Here is a 22,508-nt window from a genome sequence, read left to right on the forward strand (position 1 = left end):
CTTGTACATGGGAGTTATTAAGCATTTGCTCTTTCTGGACAAATGAAATTTTAAAGGCAATATTTGATGCCCCGCCCCCGTCATATAGTATTTCAAAAAGGCAAGACTTTTTGCCCAGCTGTTCTCTTAGGTCTTGAGATGATAAATGCCAAGTTTGAAGTCAATGGGATGAAAAATGTTTGCATAGGGGGAAAAAGCATGACCACAGTGAATGTGCCAAAATAGGCCAAAATTGGACATTAAAAAATTCATAGCTCACTTCCTGTACATTTTAGCTACATGGTCCCAATAGACTTTTTTGTGCGTCTCGGGGTGCTACACGTGCCTACCAATTTTCGTTGCTCTAGCTCAAACGTGCCGGGCTTGGTTTTTATTTTTCTATGCTAGGGGGCGCTATAGAGTCGCGTTGTTATGACGACTTCATAATATCAAATTTTTCGCCGGACCTGAGGAGTGTGCAAAGTTCGGTGAGTTTTCGTGAATGTTTAGGTACCCAAAATCGTGATCGTTTACGGAGAAGAAGAAGAAGAAGAAGAAGAAGAAGAATAATAATAATAATAATAATAATCCGATCGAAAAACAATAGGGACCTCGCAGCGGTAGCTGCTCGGGCCCTAATAATTCTTACAAAAACAAGAGGGACCTCGCAGCGGTCGCTGCTCGGGCCCTAATAATAATAATAATCCGATCGAAAAACAATAGGGACCTCGCAGCGGTAGCTGCTCGGGCCCTAATAATAATAATAATAATAATAATAATAATAATAATAATAATAATAATAATTTTTACAAAAACAATAGGGACCTCGCAGCGGTCGCTGCTCGGGCCCTAATAATAATAATAATAATAATAATAATAATAATAATAATAATAATAATAACGCGCAGCGGACACAGATCCTATGATTGGAGAATAAGGGTGGATATTAGACAATAACATGGAGCAAGACAGTGGAGACATTATCCTTCTTCAGTGGATCCACAGCTCCTCCCCCCTGCGTGCGAGGCTTCAAATGAGCAAATTCTTCAACTTGGACCAGTTTGACTCCATAGCACTTTGTAGCACACTGCAATTGGGCAACGCCACAACTTACGCAGAGCTTTGCATCTTCAACAACCGAGCGGCAATTTACGCATCGAAGAGGCAGAGTGCAGGTGCGATACAGCAGCGTCGTTTTTTTTTTTTTTTTATGCCGCCAACAATGGAAAGGGAGAGGATATTTTGTCCAAAGTGGCACAGTGCGCTTTGGTTTGACATTTTGATGATATTCCTGATTTTGCAAGGCGCCAACCCTGAGATAACTTGTAGGTCATGTCAGCTTGGAAATACGGGGCTTGCGCGACAATTGTTGCTGAAATTTGTCACAGGCGAAAGTGCGACAGGATTAAAAGAAGTTGACGGACACGGCGATGAGGCTGGGAGATCTCGCGCTGGAAGTGTCGGAACTCCAAGGCTCCGCCGCGCATCTTTCCCCCCTGAAAGCGCTCCGGGAATACGGAATACAAAAACGCTGCGCTCGAATGATCAAGTCGATGAGAACCACTTTAAGATGATCAACACGTCCCGGTCCGAAGGCAAGGGCGGTGCGGAGAGAAGGCGCGGCAGACGGAGCAGTGATGACCGCAGTGTTGGAAGCACAGCGATGCGCTCCCAACTGCGCTGGAGCGCCGACGAGAGGAGAGCGGGCGGCTCCAGACAGGACGAGCTCAAACTTAACAGCTCCACGTTCGCCTTGACCGGGGATTCGTCACACAACCAAGCTATGGTACACTGGTCTGGCCAGAACAGCAGCGTAAGTGATTTCTTCTGTCCATTAAGCACCTCATCATGTGTTCAAAGTTCGGGGCACACGGTATTGATCTTGAGACACGATTGTCTGAAAGTGTGTCAAAATGTTTCAATTAAATACCCAAACAAAGTCCATAATCAGCAATTAAAATGTTTTATGAGAAGAGGGAAATGGTGTGCCCTCTGACCTGTATATACGTTCTAAAAATGGATTGGTGAAAAAACAAAAAAAAACAAAAAACAGTCTAGAACACTGTAACAAGTTTTATCTCGCTTAAACTAAAAAAAAAAAAAAAAAAAAAAAAAAAAGATGTCCAGATATCACATTTAAAATATTTGACTTCACAGAAAGTACATCGAGTGACTTCGTATGACCTGATTATTTCATGTTGATGTAAACAATAATTCTTCACTTGAACCAACCATAATTGTTTTGCCTTGATCCAAAATATTTTCTTAACATTTTATGTACTGAACCAAATTAATTCATTTAGTTTTAACTGAATTAACATATTCAATTTGACATCCCACATTTTATAATTAACCACTGGTTGTCAGTGAGCAGCAGCAGGTACTCGGGCAACATTTGGTGATCAAAACTTCCAATTCCAACCCATAATAATGCTGAGTGTCAAGCAAGAAAGCAAATGGGTTCCATTTTTAAAGTCTTTCGGTATGACCCAGGCAGGGATTGAACCCACAATCTCCCAGTCACAAGGTGGACACGCTACCACTAGACCAGTGAGCTTGGTTAGTTTATTTGACAAAAAATAAATAAATAAATAAATTAATTAATAAAAGTATATATATATATATATATATATATATATATATATATATATATATATATATATATATATATATATATATATACACACATATATATTAGGAAAACATGCCATATACAATATAGTTGTTGAATATCACGATATCGATATTATTGCGATATTCAACATGTGCCTAAAGAAATAATATTTTTATTATCAAATGAAAGAATAACATTTTTTTGTGTGGTTAAAATAGACTGCATTCTGAAAGCAGTGTTGACCCTCAAACTACCAAAAACAAACACTCACTCAAAGCCCAACAACACCTTTTAATGGCTACATATAGTTTGATGCCATTTGTTTTAAAAGTACTTTCACTCACACATAGATACATACATGGTCTCCCGGGTGGGGAAGCGAACCCATGCCGCTGGCATCAGAGGCAGAGTAACCACTCTGCCACCCAAAGCCCATGTATAATACTGACATGGTCGTTTTCAATGTGCATGCACATTTGAGACATTACCTGGAGGGCATGAAGAAAAGATATATAATTGGAAGGAAATCAAAAACTATTTGGGGTCCTTTGGATGTAATTTTAGTTCCGTTGAAATCAAAATTGATGTGTAGGTTAAGCTCATATTGGCTTGATTAACCAATAGATTGGTCAGACAGTGACCATTCCGGGTGGTTACCGGCATAACAATTTTATTGGTTAGCCAAACAACCAATGAAATAGGTTAAAATAGAAAGTAAGTCTAGATAGATCACTTGGAAATATGTTTATTGTATCAATTTATTGTGGTCAAAATGTATTTATTAATTATTATGAGTGAACCTCATGGTAGAGTGAGTTCAATCCTTGGCCGGGTCATACCAAAGACTATAAAAATGGGATTATGGGACCCATTTGCCTCCCTGCTTGACACTCAGCATTATGGGCTTGAATTGGGGGGTTAGATCACCAAATGAGTCCCAAACGCAGCCCCTGCTTCTGCTCCCTCAGTGGATGGGTCAAATTCGGAGAACAAATTTTACCCCACTTAGGTGGTACTTTTGTTCAACCTCTAACACAGATTAACCAATCTCTCAGAATAGCCACTCAGAATAGCCAATTTGTATCGGTTGGCCCATTTACCAACATATATTGGTTGAAAACACCTACCATTCTAGAGTGCTTGTTTTTACCAAAGGATCTGTCGGACACCAGCGAGATAGGTCAAATTTAAGCTTTTATTTTTTTGGTAGATTTGACCAATCTGTACACCTAGGACTGGTACTGCTTTTGCTTAATATATTTTAAAAGACAAAGCATTTATAAATGAATCCAAAAGGAGATACATACTGTAGTTAATCCTGAATGGATTTGTATCCAGAATGTTCAAAATAAAAAGATTAATAATAAAGCTATCGGACAGATTGCAATACACAACATTGATAGCATCAAATATCTGTTCGCATTTTCAAAGAACACTAACATACAACTTTATATATAATAGTCACATTGTTTTAAAATAGATGTTATTCAATTAGTCACTTGTTCAAGGCCAATACTAAAAGTCAATAGTGCTATCACAGATAAAAGATGGTCAATATGCTAGTTTTAGGTAAAAACAAACAAACGCATTTTTGCGATGTAAGCCTAATAGGTTAGCAAGCACATGGCATGTTTGGCTCTCCTTCACATTGTGGTTCATGTTGGATGAATGAAACTGCACCCTGCGAGTATACAGCATCCCCACATTTCTGCACATCTGTATCACTGTTTTAAATCTGCTACATGACCCATTTCACTGTATAAGAACAACCAAATGACAAAATACATGTAGTTTAAAAACTGTACACCTTAAATATCACCTTTATGAATGTGACTTTTATTTCTTATAAAATGCCATGAGATTTTATGTTATTGTTTTTGTAAATGTGTATACCGGTGTGGCAACATCCTTGCTGGAACCAATATGAACCATTCCTCTTTTTATTGGATAACTGGAAAAATGAATTGATAGAGCTCTGAAATGTTGTGATTCATGCAAATAATGATTTTCATTTGCAAGGTTAGCTGTGTTACAATTTACTTTGATTGTCCCTTTGAGAAAAAGTGGTTTCAAATAGTGCGTGTCTTTTAAAATCTGCAATCCATTCAACATGTGAGGTCAAAAAGATTACCAGTATCTTACTATGTTGTCTTGCATGTTGTCTTTAGCGCAGCAACGCATTTGTCTATATAGACACAAAATTGAATGCAAAAAAACCAACAAAAATTCATCAAATTTGAATATGTACATCAGTTATTGTTAATATAAGTGGCCTTTTGTAATTTTAAGTTACATAACTCTTTTCAATTTGTTATTATTGTTCTTAACTTTAATTAACAGGGAAAAAAAGATATCCTTGGGGTCCTTTAGCAAAGAGCAGAGCAGAGCATGGTGTAAATGTATTCTTTTGCTGCAGGGCCCATGGCAAGATGCAGCTGCTTTGTTCACAAAATAAATATAATTAGAAATACCTCATTGTTGAAGGTGACAGGTCATATATAACGAATTACTTCCTAATTTACTTTCTTGTAAAGGTTTGAAAATCTGTCTTCCGACTTGGTTTCCACTAGTCAGGATATTTGTTATGCAAGCGTTCCACACAAATTTGAACCAAAGCTAAAAGTTATATCACCACCTCTCAAATCCTCCACTTTTCCCCCTGACTCAAAAATATCCTTCCTGCACCTCAGGTGGTTCTTTGGAATGGTTAAAGTATTTCAGCTCATAATAATTGACCTTCCATAGGTGGCAAAAATATTTGATTTTGCAATGATTCTACAATGTGAATCCCATCACGATTCTGTTGGTTGACGTGAACAATTTAGTCGAGTATGTAAAGCTGATGAAGCACAAAATCTATGTTTTTGCAAGCAGAAGTTGTCCCCGATCCTCACAACTGCAGACATATCAATAATCGGATGAGTCATCAGACTGCCACAGACTGTGTACAGAATAAAGACGTTTTGCTCTTGTTGTTAAAATTAACCTTAAATGTTTTTCTAATGCATTGTGATATTAGATGTTGTGTATATTTTAAATTAAACAAAATACAACACTTTCAAAATGAAGGGGTGGAAAACAAACGTACCGTATGGAGGCCGACACATTGTTGATCCTGTAAAAAATTCCCGTGCCCTGTAGCAGCAGTTATAGCTACAAAAGCATGAAAAACATATGACAACAAGTGAACAGAGTGACCATTCAAATGACAAGGAGCAGAAATGGCAAAACGCAAGGAATGAAAGGATAATTAAATAAATAGGAAGTACCTTTGAAAGGTCAAGTGTATGTGCAAACAGTGCAATACAAGGTGCAAAGGTAGTACTTGATAATAATGTAAAGCAGTGGTGTCAAACATACGGCCCGTGGGCTGGATCAGGCCCGCAAAGGGGTTTAATCTGGCCCGCGAGATGATTTTTAAAGTAAAAAATAAATTTGTAATGTCGGACCAATTAATAAGCCAGCCACAATCAAACACATTTGTAACTCCACAAGCAGTCCTCAGATGAGCAAAGCAACTTGTACGGGGAATCGTCCTGGATGACATTAATGTACACACAAATAAAAGTTACTTTGTTTAATTTTTATTATCATTATTATTATTATTTTTAATTATAGACCAACAAACGTGTTAACTATGAAACAAATTCAATTACTGGTAACACAAATATATATGACAAGGATTAACATCCTTATAACGTCATGAACTCATTTGTTCCCAAAAACGTTCTATTTTAAATATTAATAGTTGTCCCAAAGACGTTTATTTTTTTTTTTGATCGATCATACAGAAGGCTTTGATGCAGCCTCTGAACTGATGAGAATTGTTGAAACAATGGTAGTTATTACAAAAACGGCCAGCAGGTGGCAGCAGAGTACAAGAGATCAACCAAGGCCATGTTGTAACAAGCTCTTTTTGCCAGCGTTTTCACCAGGAATGTGAATAATGATGAAACTGTAATGCTAAATTCGAAATTCTAATTTAATTGCTGCAAAACGGAAATAGATAGAAATATCTATTTTTTTTTTTTATCCTGATGAAAGAAGAGACTCTAATATTTGTTTGGGTAGGTTCCATGTTTTTATGACAATAGAACACAATATTCTGTGGGTCTTGCAAAAATCAGTCAAAATCCAGTAAAATACGAAGGGGGAAATGGCGACGAGTGAATGAGTTAACTGCGCCACACAATGCATTATGGGAGCAATATATATGCAAAACAGGTAAATTTAACATGTCCAGAACACATACAGGCAACGTGTTGCCACATTCCATTTGCATTAATGTTGTTTTTTGATTACAGTTGAGCTCCATAATTTAGGGCTGGCCCACAAATAGCAAAGATCTGCGTAGAATTTGACAGCAATTGTTTTTAAGTTATACATCATTATTTTACCGATCCGGCCCACTTGGTAATATATTTTCCTCCATGCGGCCCCTGAGCTAATATGAGTTTGACACCCCTGATGTAAAGGGAATTGGCTCCCCTCCCTTACCACCTCATGGCTTGCGCAAGGAACAATTTCCTGAGTCTGTCACATGTGCATAGAGACAACAGCCTGCCACTGAACGTGCTCCCCTGCCTGATTACCGTGTCATGGAGTGGGTGGTCCGCTTGACGTTGTCCAAGATGGACGCCCGTTTATGGTGGGTCCTTTTCTCTGCAAGACATGTTGGTCGTGGGTCGATTGATAGTTGATTGAGGGGGCATCAAGCTAAAAAAAAAAAAAAAAACATCCGTCCGCACTCCTCTTGTGTTCTAAAGTGTATGCTGAGTGCTGCTTGTTGTTGATGTAATTGCCGTTCTGCATTAATTCTGTGTATGAGCTGTGAAACATTACCCCCTGAGATTTTTTAAATTACAGTAATGAAAAAAACATCACCAGCAATTGATTGACCGTAGCTTGACTCTCATCGCATTAGTCGACTTCATCGTGGCTTAAACAATTAGATGGTCTTTTGCTATTTTTCCTCTCAAAGGAGTGTAACAACTATTGCCTAGGTCCATTCCACCCTCTAATTTTTTTTTTAGTTTGCTTCTCTTGAAGCAAATTCTCTGCAGTGCATGAATATGCCAATGCCCAGACAGGATCCAGCCTGGTCAGCTCTACAGGTGGTCCTTGCCACCAACAAAACTCTTTTGAAGCCGCTGACCAGGTGACAAAGGAATTTATGCGTCTGCCAAAGGAGTGTATTTCCAGCAGTCTGCTCGGAGCCCGAACAAATGGCTCCAATGGTTTGGAATACACAAATGACCGATCAAAGGAATGTTCATGACTTCTTATCAATCACAAAAGGATACTCTGGCGCCTCGCCCTTCCTGGAACGTCTAGATGGAGCAACAACACCTCCAAGTGGCGAAACTTGGAACTATCCTTAATGACAATTCACATAAGTAACCGCATTTTACACATTTATATCATGATAATTCTTGACAGACAACTGAACTACGAATGAGTCATGTTATATCTTTGTGTGTATGAACATCCTATTTCATGTGTACTCCATAAAGAATGAAAGATAATCAATGTCTCTCAGTTCAGTCAGATTAGACAAGTAGAAGTTACCTCACAAGTTAGTTTATGATGCATTAATTACAATGTGTGTTAAACGGGTTGTGTGGGAAAACTGATTTGCCAGACTGACCAAATTTAATGCCAAATTATTAATCTTTTTAATAATTTTCCTCTGAGAGTCTGCGCGAGCGAACAGAAGGGTGTGCCTTCACCTGCTCGCCCCACCCAGAGACTATAAAACACGAGCAGACCACTGCCCGTTCTCTCTTCTTTTTTGCCCTCCTGCTCTCACAAGCCTCTTCCAAAAACTCTGGCCCGACTTGCAAGTGGGCCAGCCAGGCTGCTCGAACTCTTTTGTCTAAGAAACTTGCAAACCACGTGGCTTTTTCTTTCCTGGCAGGATCCGTTAACGAGATCGGATCCTCGCGCCACGCCACGCCAAAGCAAGTGCAAACTGCAACGCTGACTAAAGACTCTTTTGTTTTTTTGTTTATTTTTTTTTTGTTCCACTATCGGTGCTTACCCGCCCGACCTTCGCGGCCCCGGGGTACACTTGCAACGTACCCCGGACTCAAGGTTGCGCACCTCAGCCGCTCAGCACCTCAACTGCTAGTCGGTGGTGGTCCGCCGCGGTGCTAGCTCACCTCCAACGGCTGGCCTTCCCCGTACGCAGGCGCGTACTGACCGAGCTGCAACACCTGAGCTCGGACAGCTGCCCAGCAGAACCAACCTCGGCGAGGATCAACCTCGCCGGATCGCCGACCAATCAAGGCACGAGCCGCGCAACGACGCCAGGCCCCTTTGCGGCTTCCCCGTGCTCACCTGTGGAATAATTTTTCTTTTTATTTTTTTTCTTGCCTTTTTCAACGAACATTGACTCTTTTTTCCCCCTTGTCAAAAAGGCCGCCACTTCTGTTCGTTGCTACGCAACTCCAGGGCTCGTAAGTGCGCTTGATTTCTACCTCGGCGTATCCACTGTGTGCCACTTACGTTTGAAACATCACAAATCTGGCAGGTCAAATTTTCTCTTTTCCCTGTTTCTTTATTCATTCGCATTCCTTCCTTATTTTCACTCGCTTTATTTTATTTCTCTTCTTCTGACGGTAGAATAGTTAGATAGGCAGTATTTTGATTCTGTAGTGTAGCAATCGTGAATAAATGCATGTTTTATAAACTTTATTCCGCCTAAGTCATCTGTGTTTCCGAGTGGATTATTATTCTTTTGTTAGTACAACGAACCACTGAATATCGAGTGTGGCGACTTTAGATTATCAATGACTGATGAAAGAAGGATTTTGGTCGTTGGTTGCTCCTGTTAACAAGCAAATTCAACGTGGTGCCCCAGAGGTTATCGAGGTAACTACAATTTACCTCTGTAACGTCCAGATTATTAATTCGTCCAAAAGACGACCCAATTATCGCTACATAATGGTGCCCCGAGTGAGGCTACAAAACATAAGAAGATCCACTCGAAAATACAAAACTTTGGACGTGAAAAGTAAAACACATTTCACGTAGTGTACCTAATCATTTGTCTCTGTGTAAGAAGGTAAACATTTCTTCTTACATAGAACTGCACTGACTTTCCCCTTCAGCTTTGAATCGAGCGTCTGGTTAGCCGCCATCTTGCGTGTGTTACCACGGAGTGACGTGCTATAAGTAAACGAGAGTAACGGGATTGATTGTTGGAATAAAAGTAAGAGCCGGTCACCGTTTGAAAAAATAGTGGCTTGTATTTGAAAACGTACGTGATAGAACTCGAGTTGTGCAACTTTTAAATTTCAGCTGGCTGAATTTGAAGTTGTTTGTCTTTGTGTTGTTGTGTTTCCGGAAATTGTGGGAAGTCACGTGACAGCCTACGTGCGTCGCGTTGACCCGACTCGAGTTACGTGCTTCGGAGTAGCTAACCGCGAGCAACGTAAACGACGTCCGAGTCACTTTCCCCGTGTTCCTCCTACACCTAGCTTGTGGGAGAAGTTTGAGTCGTGACTGAGCTTTTGTAGCCGCCGACTCAAAGTTTCAGCTCGTGGCGAGCGGATTAACAGAGCGCTAAGACGTTAGCTGCTTACCTGTACCGTGTACGCATTTCCACAAGGTGGCGCCATAGTCCTTGTGAAGAGCTGTGTGGCTCGTGGAGGCGTGGTTGAGTACCTCCCCCTCCCTTCTCATTGGCGAGTTTGAGCCACGCCTGTAGACGCCCCGAAAGGGAGCGGGTCTCGCAGGTTGTCAGCTGTCAGACAGCGTTTGAGCTGTCAATAGACAACTGACCCCCCCACTGCTGCTTTAACGCCGGTGGTCCTTGCTCCGCGATAATTCTGATTCAATGTCACTTCACATTGCTGTTTGAATTGTTTTCCGTGTCGAGCGTTGTACTTAGTGAGTGTCGTCACCGTTAGTACACAAGGATAATAAAAAATTTATCCACGTCCGATTAAACGCAGTTGTAGGCTTAATTGACTGTTTGCGTTTAAGGATTATAGTAATAGCTGACCGCATTCTAGCCTTTTACGCTGCCTAGCGTGAGAGTAATTACGGGTGCATCAACAAAACATACTGCTGGGTCAAATTAATACAAAGGAACTATTTACACTATTGTGTTTTTCTTTTTTTTCCTCTTTTTTTTTCGTATTCCCTTTTATCCAGTTTCATACTAGGCTAACCAGCTATATTCTTGACTTAACATTCCACTTAATTTCAGGTTTTGTGTTTGTTTAGTTGGTTTGGTAGACCTAGTACTATTATTATTATTTTCTTCCCTTTTATTTGTTTTCTTCTCATTTTATCCATTATTTTTAACTTTGTTGTTTTTGTTTGTTCTTTTGTTTTTGTTTTTCGGTTGTGTCTAGTTAATAAGAAGGTGTGAGTTCGAATGAGCTATTATTAGAGAGGCAGCTCTAATATTTCTGTATAGTTCTGCAGTTTTTGTGTCCCAAAAACCCCGTCCACAGGACATTTGCATGAAACTGTACTGACACTGTAACCAGTCATTTGACTAAGACTATTAACCCCTTTTAAGTTTATTTCCCCCTTTTTCTGTTTTATTGTTTATTTAATTTAATTTTAATTTCAACTTTTAACTCGACTTCCAAAAAAAAAAAAATTTTTTGTTTGAATTTTTTTTTTTTTGATTTAGCTTTTGGGATTGACCGCTGTAACATTTTAGAGTTACCCTGTCCCTCGTTTAAGCTATTCTTTGCTGAGTGAGTCAAGTTGAAGTTAGTATTATTATTATTTTATTTTATTTTATTTTATTTTGCTTTATTTATTATTTTATTTTTTGTTGCCGTTTGTTTTTGTTTGTTTTGATAACTGGAATTGATTTCTCCCAACTATAGTGTAAGCTGTGGGTTGCATAGCCCACTACAAATCTTTTGCTTTTGTGGCAATTCCCCTTTTGATAATTTGAACCCAGTGTGTATTGTTGACGATAATACTTGATAGCGGTAGTTAGCTAACTGCGTACGCTGATTAACTAACTATTAAACGCTAGTACAAGTGTGATCGTTTAAAAAGCTATTGACAATATGGCATCACTCCGAGAGACTCCCAGCCCCTGTGAGAACCTAGATACCTTGGCTCAACTGGTGCAGAAGCTGACCAAGGACTTCTTACCTGGATACGCTGAGTCTATTAGGGATGCGGATGTCAATACGCTAAATGATAACCTCGCGCAGCTCATGAGTGACGCTGAGACCAAAGCCCCAAAGGACAAGTCACTCATTCGAATGCTCGGATGTCTGACTTTGAACCTTGCCGCACACTTGAAGCTGAGCGATGCCGAGGACTGTCAAGTGAAACACCAACTTGACATGGCACAACAGCAGAGCCGTGATGCCACGGCACAGCTTGAAGCCGCCCACGACCGAGTGAAGGTCATGGAGACCCAGCTGGATGACGTTAAAGCGCAGCTGGATGAGGCAGAAGCCCGCGCAGATGCGGCGCTAGCCGAAAATCTGGGCAGTGATGCAGATGAGTCTGCTTTCACTCCCGACTCCCATCAAAAGATTGGTGAGTTAACCCAAGCTCTCGCGACCGTCGAAGAGACAAATCGAGAGCAAGAAAAACTGCTGAGATCCGCGGCAAATGAAATTCACAAACTAAAAGCAGAGGTGACTGACTTGACTGAACGACCGTCAAAAGACCAACTTCGGCTAGCAGAAGCTAATTACTTTCGGGTTAGTTCGTCGCTAGCTCAGTCAACCGATGAAGTGAAGCGCCTCCAAGTTCAGGTACAGGCCTTTAGGGAGGAACGTAATGCCGAAGTGGACCGCTCATATGACCTGCGAACCAAATTAGCATTGACTGAAGCCGAGGTTACCCGCCTCCGACAATGCCAGCAGGAATATGAGACAGAGTTAGCTCATATTAAACATGAGTTACAACGCGCGCAGCAGTTGCATGAGGTCTCCCGAGGAGCCTCCCGGCCGGGAGCTCCACCCCCACACAGACCTCCTGATCCCAGAGCCACAGCACCACAGCTCAAACTGCCACCTGAGTCCGGAACCGCCTGGAGGACGCCGCCAGTGACCACCGCCGCTTTAGGCCTGGCACCTCCAATGGCCGCCTCCCCACACGCTTTCGGGCCATCAGGTGATGACAGTTTCCAACGTGGACCCATGTCGACTCCCCCGTTGGAGGGACAAATGGGCGTGGCCTGGAAAGATTTGGACAAGCTGGCTCGAAATATAACCAAATTCGAACCGAAACCAGGGGGGTCCCACAACACAACAGAGTACTTGAAAGACATCAACTATCATCTCCAGCGGTTCCCAATGGCAACCGTGGAAGATAAGTTGTACTTGATCAAAATGACGTCCAGCCGAGCAGTCAACAGACTGCTGGAACGGCAGCCCGCTGATGTGTTGTCTGACCCCTTGGCACTGCACCAAGCCATCTCACGCGAGTTTGACGGTTCTCCTGGGTTGTCGGGCATGGAAGTCGCCATGTTCGTCAAACAGGGAAAGCAGGAGGCTCCTCAGGCTTTCTATAGTCGTCTTCGCGATGCCTATTTTGGGACTCGTAACGAGCCCAACATGGAGGAAGATTCTGGTTTTAAAACGTTGTTTGTCCGAAACCTCCAACAAAACCTTAACCACTACTTGGGACTGGCTTTGTGTCCTGAGACACTGAATAGCTCGCAGCTACGTGACTTAGCAGCTAGGGGCTATGCAAAGCTAAAATTATCCGCCCCCAAGGCAGGCGACGCAGGAATTTATAAAGTGGACGTGGGTCCTCCTTCAGAGCTGGAGGGAGCTTGCTCCTTTGCTCCGAGGGAAGACCAGACTAAATCCAAAAAGTCAAAACAGTCCCGCGCCCCGCGAAACCGGAAACCGCGCTCCAAAACCGACTACTCGCGTGACGAGAAAGCGGACGGAGAAAAGCAAGCTGACGACCGCCGGCGCTCCAAAGTTGCTAAAGGAAAGCCCGATTCGCGCTATCATCCAAAACGTGATAAAGTCGAACGCGCGCCAGCAACCGATTCCTGCCGCGAGTCCCGGAACCGCCAAGCCGACTCCGAGACTGACCACCACGCAGTTGCCAGCGGCATATTGAAGGCACTCCTGAAATTGTCAAAAGACTCGTCAAAAGACCCGCCTTTATGACTAACCGACGGCCGGATGCCCACTGAAGTGACCCACCAGCAGAGGTCACCAGAGGGGCCTCCAGTAGCCGACACTCAGACACCTACTAAACTGCCTTCTGACTCAACAATATTGGTACTGCAGGCTGATCCAAATACAGTAGACCCGCAAGTATCGCGATCAACCGATGACGTGAGACCGCTCCAACAGCTTTTAGGTGACCTCACCACCAGGGGGATGGCTCGTAAATTCTATCTGAGCGTCACCCTGGAGCGAGCTCTAACCTACGAAGCCCTTGTAGATCCCGCCGCGGACATCACGGTGATGTCCAACACGGTGTTCGAACAACTCCGCGCCGCGTCACAAGCTAACAGTCGACCGCTCCGCCTACGGCGGTGCCCACTCACCGTTAGCGCTTTCTCACCTACTAACACAAAGCTGGAATCTGTCGCGATGGTACACTGGTCCATTGGCCCCATGGAATTCATCCATCCAGTCTATGTGGGACCCATTGAGTCAGTCCCCCTTCTTATTGGCCAAGACCTGTTGTTCCGCTTCCAACCCATCATAGACTACCAGAGACTCCAGATTTGGGCCCAGGTGCGGCAGGCCCTGCCGACATTTCCTTCGGGCCCTGACCAGGCTCAGCTCTGCACTGTGACTCGGGCGCAGCCACCCCACGGGGAAGCAGATGCCCCCACAGGGAGCTGGGACACGACACAGTCCAAGGCAGGACCCCTCGCGTCCCCGACAAAGGACCGGCTGAGAAGCCACGACACCTTTCTTTGTGACCTTGACCCACCCCCACCTGATGCAGGGTACGCCCCACGCATCATCGGAGGTGTCCACGTGCAAGGTGCACCTGTTCTTGACGCCGTCCTCGCCTTGTGGGCTGACAAATCAGCCATTTCTGCAGCATTCGCTGACAACTTGCGAGATCTCGACCCGAACATTCTTTTCGTCTCCAAGTCTTGCCGGTTTCCGTTGAACACGGAACCTCCTCTTACAATAACTGCAGTGGGCGTGTGCGCCTTAAACCTTCAGTGGAAGCAGCACTCACTGACCCACTACTTCTTGGTTGTCCCGGACGCGCCTCACACCCTTTTTGTGGGTGCAGATTTGCTTGTTCGTCTTGCCGTCCATGTGGACACCATCAACAACGTGCTTTGGTCCCTCACCAACTCGGAACCTCTAGCTTGTGTTCCCAGTCTTCCAAACATGAAGTCCGGACAGACCATCCCAGATGCTTGCGAAGTCTTAAACGAGGATGAAGTGATCGCTCCGGCGACCACGATCAACATTCCGGTTCGCTTGGTGGCACGAGCTAACCAGGTCTTGAATGCTCGCTCCGCTTTCTTTCAACCTTCATCGGAATTCATGAACCTGTCGTTACTCTTGGAGGCCACGCCCATCGTGGACGCCTCTCTCACCACTCTGATCTTGGTTCACAACCCCCTTTCGTACGACGTTCGCATACCAAAAGCGACCCGTCTGGGCCTGCTCATCCGTTCCGACTTCCACGACTTCACTCTAACGGTGCCTGTGGTTGGACACATCCCATCGGACTTGTTCTTGACTGAAGACACCGGTGGCCGAAGACTCACCAGGCCATCTCAGCTTGTTACGGTCAACCCTGCCGGTCCCACCAACGATGAAGACATCGTCCGGGTGGACCTGGGGACAGACCAACAACTGGTGATTTATGCCTTGAGCGCGTTGCCTCCAACGCCCTCGAGCATTCCCTCTGGAAACCCAGAGAAACCTCAACCAACCACGACTCCAAATGGGGACCTTCAACCGTACCCAGAGTTCGAGGAGCACCTCCAAGAAGTTCTGCACCGCGCCGACGCGCTCCGGTCCGAACAGGACCGCGAACGTTTGCGCACCGTGTTAATGAAATACACACCGTCTTTTGCCAAGGACTCCTTGGATTGCGGGTTGACGGCACTACATGTAGTCCGCATCCCGACTCAGCCCGGCGCTCCTCCAACTTTCGTGCGCCAGTACAAGATTCCGATAGCTTCTTACGAACCAGTACAGAAGACTATCGACGCCATGCTGGAAAAGGGCATCATTCGCCCCTGTAACAGCACCTATTCGGCTCCATTGTGGCCAGTCTTGAAGCCAAACGGTACATGGAGACCAACCATTGACTATCGCAAACTGAACCAACAGGTTCCTCTTTCGCGATGGCCCATGACACAACTTGAACAGGAACTTCCCAAGGTTCGAGATGCCAAATTCTTCACCACCATCGATGTGGCTTCGGGGTTCTGGACAATCCCAGTAGATCCCAGGGATCAATACAAGTTGGCATTCACCTTTGGCAACAAACAGTACACTTTCAACCGGTGTCCATTCGGCTACGCCAACTCGCCAGCCGAATTTAACATCTTCCTCAACAAGGCGTGCCCTGATGCCGCCGCCAGGGGCAACCTCATTTATGTCGATGACATTATGATGAGGAGCTCCTCTTTGGATGACCATTTGATGGAAATCGACCACGTTCTTGGACAGCTGTCTTCTGCAGGTGCCAAACTGTCCCTCCTGAAAGGTCAGTGGTGTCGCACGAAGGTCAACTACGTGGGGGTCTTGGTTGGGCCGAACGGGATTGAACCACAATCCAGCCGTATTCAAGGCCTTCTTGACATCAAAACCCCCACCGATGTGTCAAAATTACGCAGCTTCCTTGGCGTGTGCAACTATTCGCGCCAGTTCATTGAACACTTTGCTGACATAGCACGCCCTCTTACTAACCTGCTGAAGAAAGACACGCCCTTCGATTGGGGTGACGAACAAAACAACGCGATGAATATGCTAAAACAAAAGCTGGGCTCCGCTCCCTGTCTCGCGTACCCCGATAGCAACAAGGAATTTTTCTTGGAAGCAGGATTCTCCGACCATTGTTTGAGTGCGGGTCTATACCAAATGTACGACCAGGATAAACGCGTCGTGGCGTACGCCAGTAAAACGTTGAACGGCCCTGAGTTGAAATACTCCGACTGCGAAAAAGCCCTGCTTTCCACAGTATGGGCAATCAAACATTTCTCAAACTACATTGGATGTCAAAAAGTAACGATTGATACTAACCATCATCCGGTTACTTTTCTTAACAACCAACGCATTCGAGACGGTGTCGTAACGAACGCGCGCATTGCCGGCTGGCTTATGGCGTTACAAAGTTACGATGTTCGAGTCCGGTACGCGAAAAACGCAAAGTTACCGCTGGGTACCGATCTAGCGATTTGCCAGAACTGTGTGTCAACTTCCCCGACCCCGCCGACAGACGTCGCCGTGGCACCGATGCCGGAATTCACGCGTCACCGCTATTTTGAGGAACATGTCTGCAAAGACATGCCTACAGCTTACGTGGATGGCTGCTCTTACCACCACCAAACCCAGCTGCAGGCTGGGGTGGGCATCGCTTGGGTCGACGACACACCGTGCAAACCACTGCTATTCCAATTGGGCCCCCACTCTTCTCAATATGCGGAAATCGCTGGCATCCTGATTACACTCAAATTAGCAGTTGAACACGGTGTCACGGTGCTGGTTATCTGCACTGACTCAAACTATGCCCGCCTCGCCTTCACCTGTCATCTACCGGTGTGGCGTCGAAATGGTTTCCTTACGTCAGCGAAGAAACCCGTTAAACACCGCGACCTCATTTTGACATGCGACCATTTGGTTTCCTCCAATGATATGCATGTCTATTGGAAAAAGGTCCGGGGACACTCAAAAGTCCCAGGACCTGACAAACATTTTAACGACCTAACGGACACGTTAGCCAAACAAGGGGCCCTCAACGGGACTCCTTGGACATTTGATACAGCTTGGCTGCCCACCCAGCCCACCCTGGAGGTCCACGTTCTCACGCGCCGCCGCGCTGCGGCCGCCGCTGAGTCTCGCGACGCCCCCACACGGACCCCTACGGGGCCCGTGGCGTGCGTACCGCCCGTCCGAACCTCCGACTTGGTCGCCCAACAGGCCGGCGACCCCGCGCTTTTCAAAATAATTCAGCACCTTTCTGATCCTGTCGCCAACCCCGTGTCGCCTGACGCGTTGAGTGACGACAGCGACCTCAAAGACTTGCTCTCCGTGCTGCAAAGGCTGCGTCTCGTTAAAGGCCTTCTGGTTTATGACTCCGCGTCTCCGCCTGCCCTGCGGTTGGTGGTTCCACGGAGCCAAAGGGGGGTCTTGCTAACATACGCCCACGACGCGCCTTATGCAGGCCACCGCGGATTCAAGGCCACTGTCACCGCACTACAACAGGTGGCATACTGGCCGCGCATGCATAATGATGTAGCAACCTACATCAAAGGATGCCTGGTTTGCTGGCAGTTTCAGCCAGCAAACCCGAGTCACCGAGCACCACTCCAACAGAAAGGAGTCAACTTCCCATGGTCTGATCACCAAATTGATTGGGTGGGACCACTGGTCAGATCTCTGAGAGGGAACAAATACTTTCTCACAGTAGTTTGCGCGTTCACCAAGTGGGTAGAATGCCTGCCTGCTCCAAACGACACCGCACACACCACTGCATGCCTGCTGATGAACCACGTGTTCTCCCGCTTTGGGTTGCCCTCACGGGTTAACTCAGACAGGGGAACCCACTTCACAGCCGAGGTGATGCAACAACTTTGGCAAATGCTCGGAATCAAGGCCCAGTTGCATATTAGCCATCACCCGCAGTCATCAGGACAGGTGGAGCGGACTAATCGCACCGTGGTAAATTTGCTGAAAAAGTTTGTTGTTTCCAACCATCGGGACTGGGACACCCGACTCCCACTGATCCTCATGGCAATTCGAGCCACCCCTCACGAATCCACAGGGGTGGCCCCCTTTGAAATGATGACCGGACGGCGAATGACGCTCCCCCTGCACCTGATGTACCAGCCAGGAGAAACAAACCTAGCCACGGCATACACGGCCTCCCAGTACGTGGAGGACTTGCAAGCCCACCTCCGAGCCACGTTTGCATTTGCTCAACAACGGCTTAAGCAAAGTGCAGAAGGTCAGAAAACCTACTACGATAGGAAAGCCTCACAAACCGAGTTTGAAATAGGTGATCGAGTATGGTATTACTTGTTCGCGCAACCAAATGCTAATACTCCGCGTGCCCAGAGGGGCATCGCCCGAAAATTTCTTCCCCGGTGGTCAGGACCACATGAAATCGTCGACAAACTGTCACCCGTCGCCTATCAAATTAGGATGAATAAAGGACGTCAGGGGGACCAACTGAGATGGGTCCACCGAAACCAGATCAAAAGTCACTGCGGGTTTGAACGTCTGAGAACGCGATCGAGCGAATCTCAGGACCAGCATACGTGCGGAACTGACAAAGGGGGGTCACCAGCCGACTCAGAGTCAGCGACCCAACCGCCACCTTCGACAGACGTGCCAAATTCTGCCGACCGACCTCGCTGACTACGATGTTTGAAAGTATCACACGTGCAAAAGGGGGGTCAACACCCCGCTGCACCTACCGAACCCCTCAGTGATACCATACCGAGCGACGCTAATCCGCTTGTCTTTGTTGATTGCGAGAGGTTAGCATACTGTGTTTTGCTACTTATTTGCAGACGCTTGGTGCAACACTTAAGGATACGGTCCTAGCTGTAACACCGATAGCATTATGCAGAACTAGACTAGACAACTACAAAATGATTTGCAACTCAAATTCAAAAGATTATGTACACTCAAGGTGTTATGATACTTATGAATGGTATGCTGCGTGAAATCAGTTTTTGCTAGCCATGAAAAGCTCCCCCGTACTTAAGGCCTTCAAAAGCAGGTCAGAGTACTCTTTTTAAAGCGTTAGCGAGTCTAGCTAATCTAACTAAGCCCCTTTGCCTTCCTTCCCTTAGTCTAGCGCAACTGCCAAGGATACTCTGATTTTTTTTTTTCCTTCCTTTTGCTCCCTTTTCTCCCCTCCTCCCTTTCTTTCCCTTTTCCCTTCAGTTATTCTTGGATAACGCACGACTTTTTGGGTGTTTAATTACGCCATAGGAAGACGCGATAGCTAAGTACCTAGCAACGATAGTGTCGCGCTAACCGACCTAAGACTTTTTTTTTTTGACGAACACCCCCAGGGGTGGAGATTTGCACCGACACGCAGGTGCCTGAGACAACCTCCCCGTCTTTATAAGAGAGTTATGGCCTGAGTATAGTCCCGGGTTTTTGAGTTTTAGAAGGCGACAGCCTCTTTTCTCGTTCTCTCTCTCTTTTCTTTAATTTGCTGTTCGTTTCCCCTAGTTACTCATAATATGATACTAGCCTTATAGCCTTAGGAAAAGTTTTCTTCCTTTTCTTTTGTTTGGAATTTCGCGTCTTGCGTCTTTCCCAGGCCCGCGCCTGTTTTGGGACCCGAGTCCCTCAGTTAGCTGACACAGTACCAAGTTAGACACACTGTTAACTGAATACACATAGAGACACATTGAAAACACACAGACGTACCCTGCATACACATAACCAGGCAGAGGTTAGGGAAAAGTGGCACCAGTGGTATGTCTTGAGTGTTGCAGCAGAGCCTGAGTGGGACTCCGGCCGTCTGACCGTGGCCTGGACCCTGGCCACGCATCATCTGGACCCGCCAACCTGGACATCCTGAAGATTCATCCCGCTTGACGAAGGGGGGTCTGTAACAACTATTGCCTAGGTCCATTCCACCCTCTAATTTTTTTTTTAGTTTGCTTCTCTTGAAGCAAATTCTCTGCAGTGCATGAATATGCCAATGCCCAGACAGGATCCAGCCTGGTCAGCTCTACAGGTGGTCCTTGCCACCAACAAAACTCTTTTGAAGCCGCTGACCAGGTGACAAAGGAATTTATGCGTCTGCCAAAGGAGTGTATTTCCAGCAGTCTGCTCGGAGCCCGAACAAATGGCTCCAATGGTTTGGAATACACAAATGACCGATCAAAGGAATGTTCATGACTTCTTATCAATCACAAAAGGATACTCTGGCGCCTCGCCCTTCCTGGAACGTCTAGATGGAGCAACAACACCTCCAAGTGGCGAAACTTGGAACTATCCTTAATGACAATTCACATAAGTAACCGCATTTTACACATTTATATCATGATAATTCTTGACAGACAACTGAACTACGAATGAGTCATGTTATATCTTTGTGTGTATGAACATCCTATTTCATGTGTACTCCATAAAGAATGAAAGATAATCAATGTCTCTCAGTTCAGTCAGATTAGACAAGTAGAAGTTACCTCACAAGTTAGTTTATGATGCATTAATTACAATGTGTGTTAAACGGGTTGTGTGGGAAAACTGATTTGCCAGACTGACCAAATTTAATGCCAAATTATTAATCTTTTTAATAATTTTCCTCTGAGAGTCTGCGCGAGCGAACAGAAGGGTGTGCCTTCACCTGCTCGCCCCACCCAGAGACTATAAAACACGAGCAGACCACTGCCCGTTCTCTCTTCTTTTTTGCCCTCCTGCTCTCACAAGCCTCTTCCAAAAACTCTGGCCCGACTTGCAAGTGGGCCAGCCAGGCTGCTCGAACTCTTTTGTCTAAGAAACTTGCAAACCACGTGGCTTTTTCTTTCCTGGCAGGATCCGTTAACGAGATCGGATCCTCGCGCCACGCCACGCCAAAGCAAGTGCAAACTGCAACGCTGACTAAAGACTCTTTTGTTTTTTTGTTTATTTTTTTTTTGTTCCACTATCGGTGCTTACCCGCCCGACCTTCGCGGCCCCGGGGTACACTTGCAACGTACCCCGGACTCAAGGTTGCGCACCTCAGCCGCTCAGCACCTCAACTGCTAGTCGGTGGTGGTCCGCCGCGGTGCTAGCTCACCTCCAACGGCTGGCCTTCCCCGTACGCAGGCGCGTACTGACCGAGCTGCAACACCTGAGCTCGGACAGCTGCCCAGCAGAACCAACCTCGGCGAGGATCAACCTCGCCGGATCGCCGACCAATCAAGGCACGAGCCGCGCAACGACGCCAGGCCCCTTTGCGGCTTCCCCGTGCTCACCTGTGGAATAATTTTTCTTTTTATTTTTTTTCTTGCCTTTTTCAACGAACATTGACTCTTTTTTCCCCCTTGTCAAAAAGGCCGCCACTTCTGTTCGTTGCTACGCAACTCCAGGGCTCGTAAGTGCGCTTGATTTCTACCTCGGCGTATCCACTGTGTGCCACTTACGTTTGAAACATCACAAATCTGGCAGGTCAAATTTTCTCTTTTCCCTGTTTCTTTATTCATTCGCATTCCTTCCTTATTTTCACTCGCTTTATTTTATTTCTCTTCTTCTGACGGTAGAATAGTTAGATAGGCAGTATTTTGATTCTGTAGTGTAGCAATCGTGAATAAATGCATGTTTTATAAACTTTATTCCGCCTAAGTCATCTGTGTTTCCGAGTGGATTATTATTCTTTTGTTAGTACAACGAACCACTGAATATCGAGTGTGGCGACTTTAGATTATCAATGACTGATGAAAGAAGGATTTTGGTCGTTGGTTGCTCCTGTTAACAAGCAAATTCAACGTGGTGCCCCAGAGGTTATCGAGGTAACTACAATTTACCTCTGTAACGTCCAGATTATTAATTCGTCCAAAAGACGACCCAATTATCGCTACAGGAGCATCACATTCTCTTCTGTTCTTCGCTTTTCTACAACTGAAATACTTGTTTCTGTTCATTAATCTATTGATGAAACGCAACATCTTTTTTTTTTTTTTGCCGTGGCACTATCAGTATTTAAATTGGTCAGTATTTGTTTATTCTCATATTGGTATGCATTCTGCCCGCACTTATTGAGCTATCAGCTCGCCAAATGAAAGGAAAACTTACACAAA

General features: G+C 45.3%; 1 protein-coding gene across 5 annotated transcripts in view; it reads left to right on the plus strand.

Annotated features, from left to right (window-relative positions):
* Nucleotides 1–1,011: 1,011 nt before the first annotated feature.
* Nucleotides 1,012–22,508, plus strand: part of sorcs1 (sortilin-related VPS10 domain containing receptor 1) — a 215,843-nt gene continuing 194,346 nt past the window's right edge. For all 5 annotated transcript variants that reach the window (XR_013284119.1, XR_013284120.1, XM_077525635.1 and 2 more), the window contains exon 1: nucleotides 1,012–1,792. Coding sequence is in view for 3 of the 5 variants with exons in the window: in XM_077525635.1 (XP_077381761.1) it covers nucleotides 1,013–1,792 (780 nt within the window). In the remaining 2 variants the exon portion in view is untranslated. The remainder of the gene's footprint in view (nucleotides 1,793–22,508) is intronic.

Source organism: Festucalex cinctus, chromosome 6 (genome assembly GCF_051991245.1).
Source record: "Festucalex cinctus isolate MCC-2025b chromosome 6, RoL_Fcin_1.0, whole genome shotgun sequence".
NCBI classification, from domain to species: domain Eukaryota; kingdom Metazoa; phylum Chordata; class Actinopteri; order Syngnathiformes; family Syngnathidae; genus Festucalex; species Festucalex cinctus.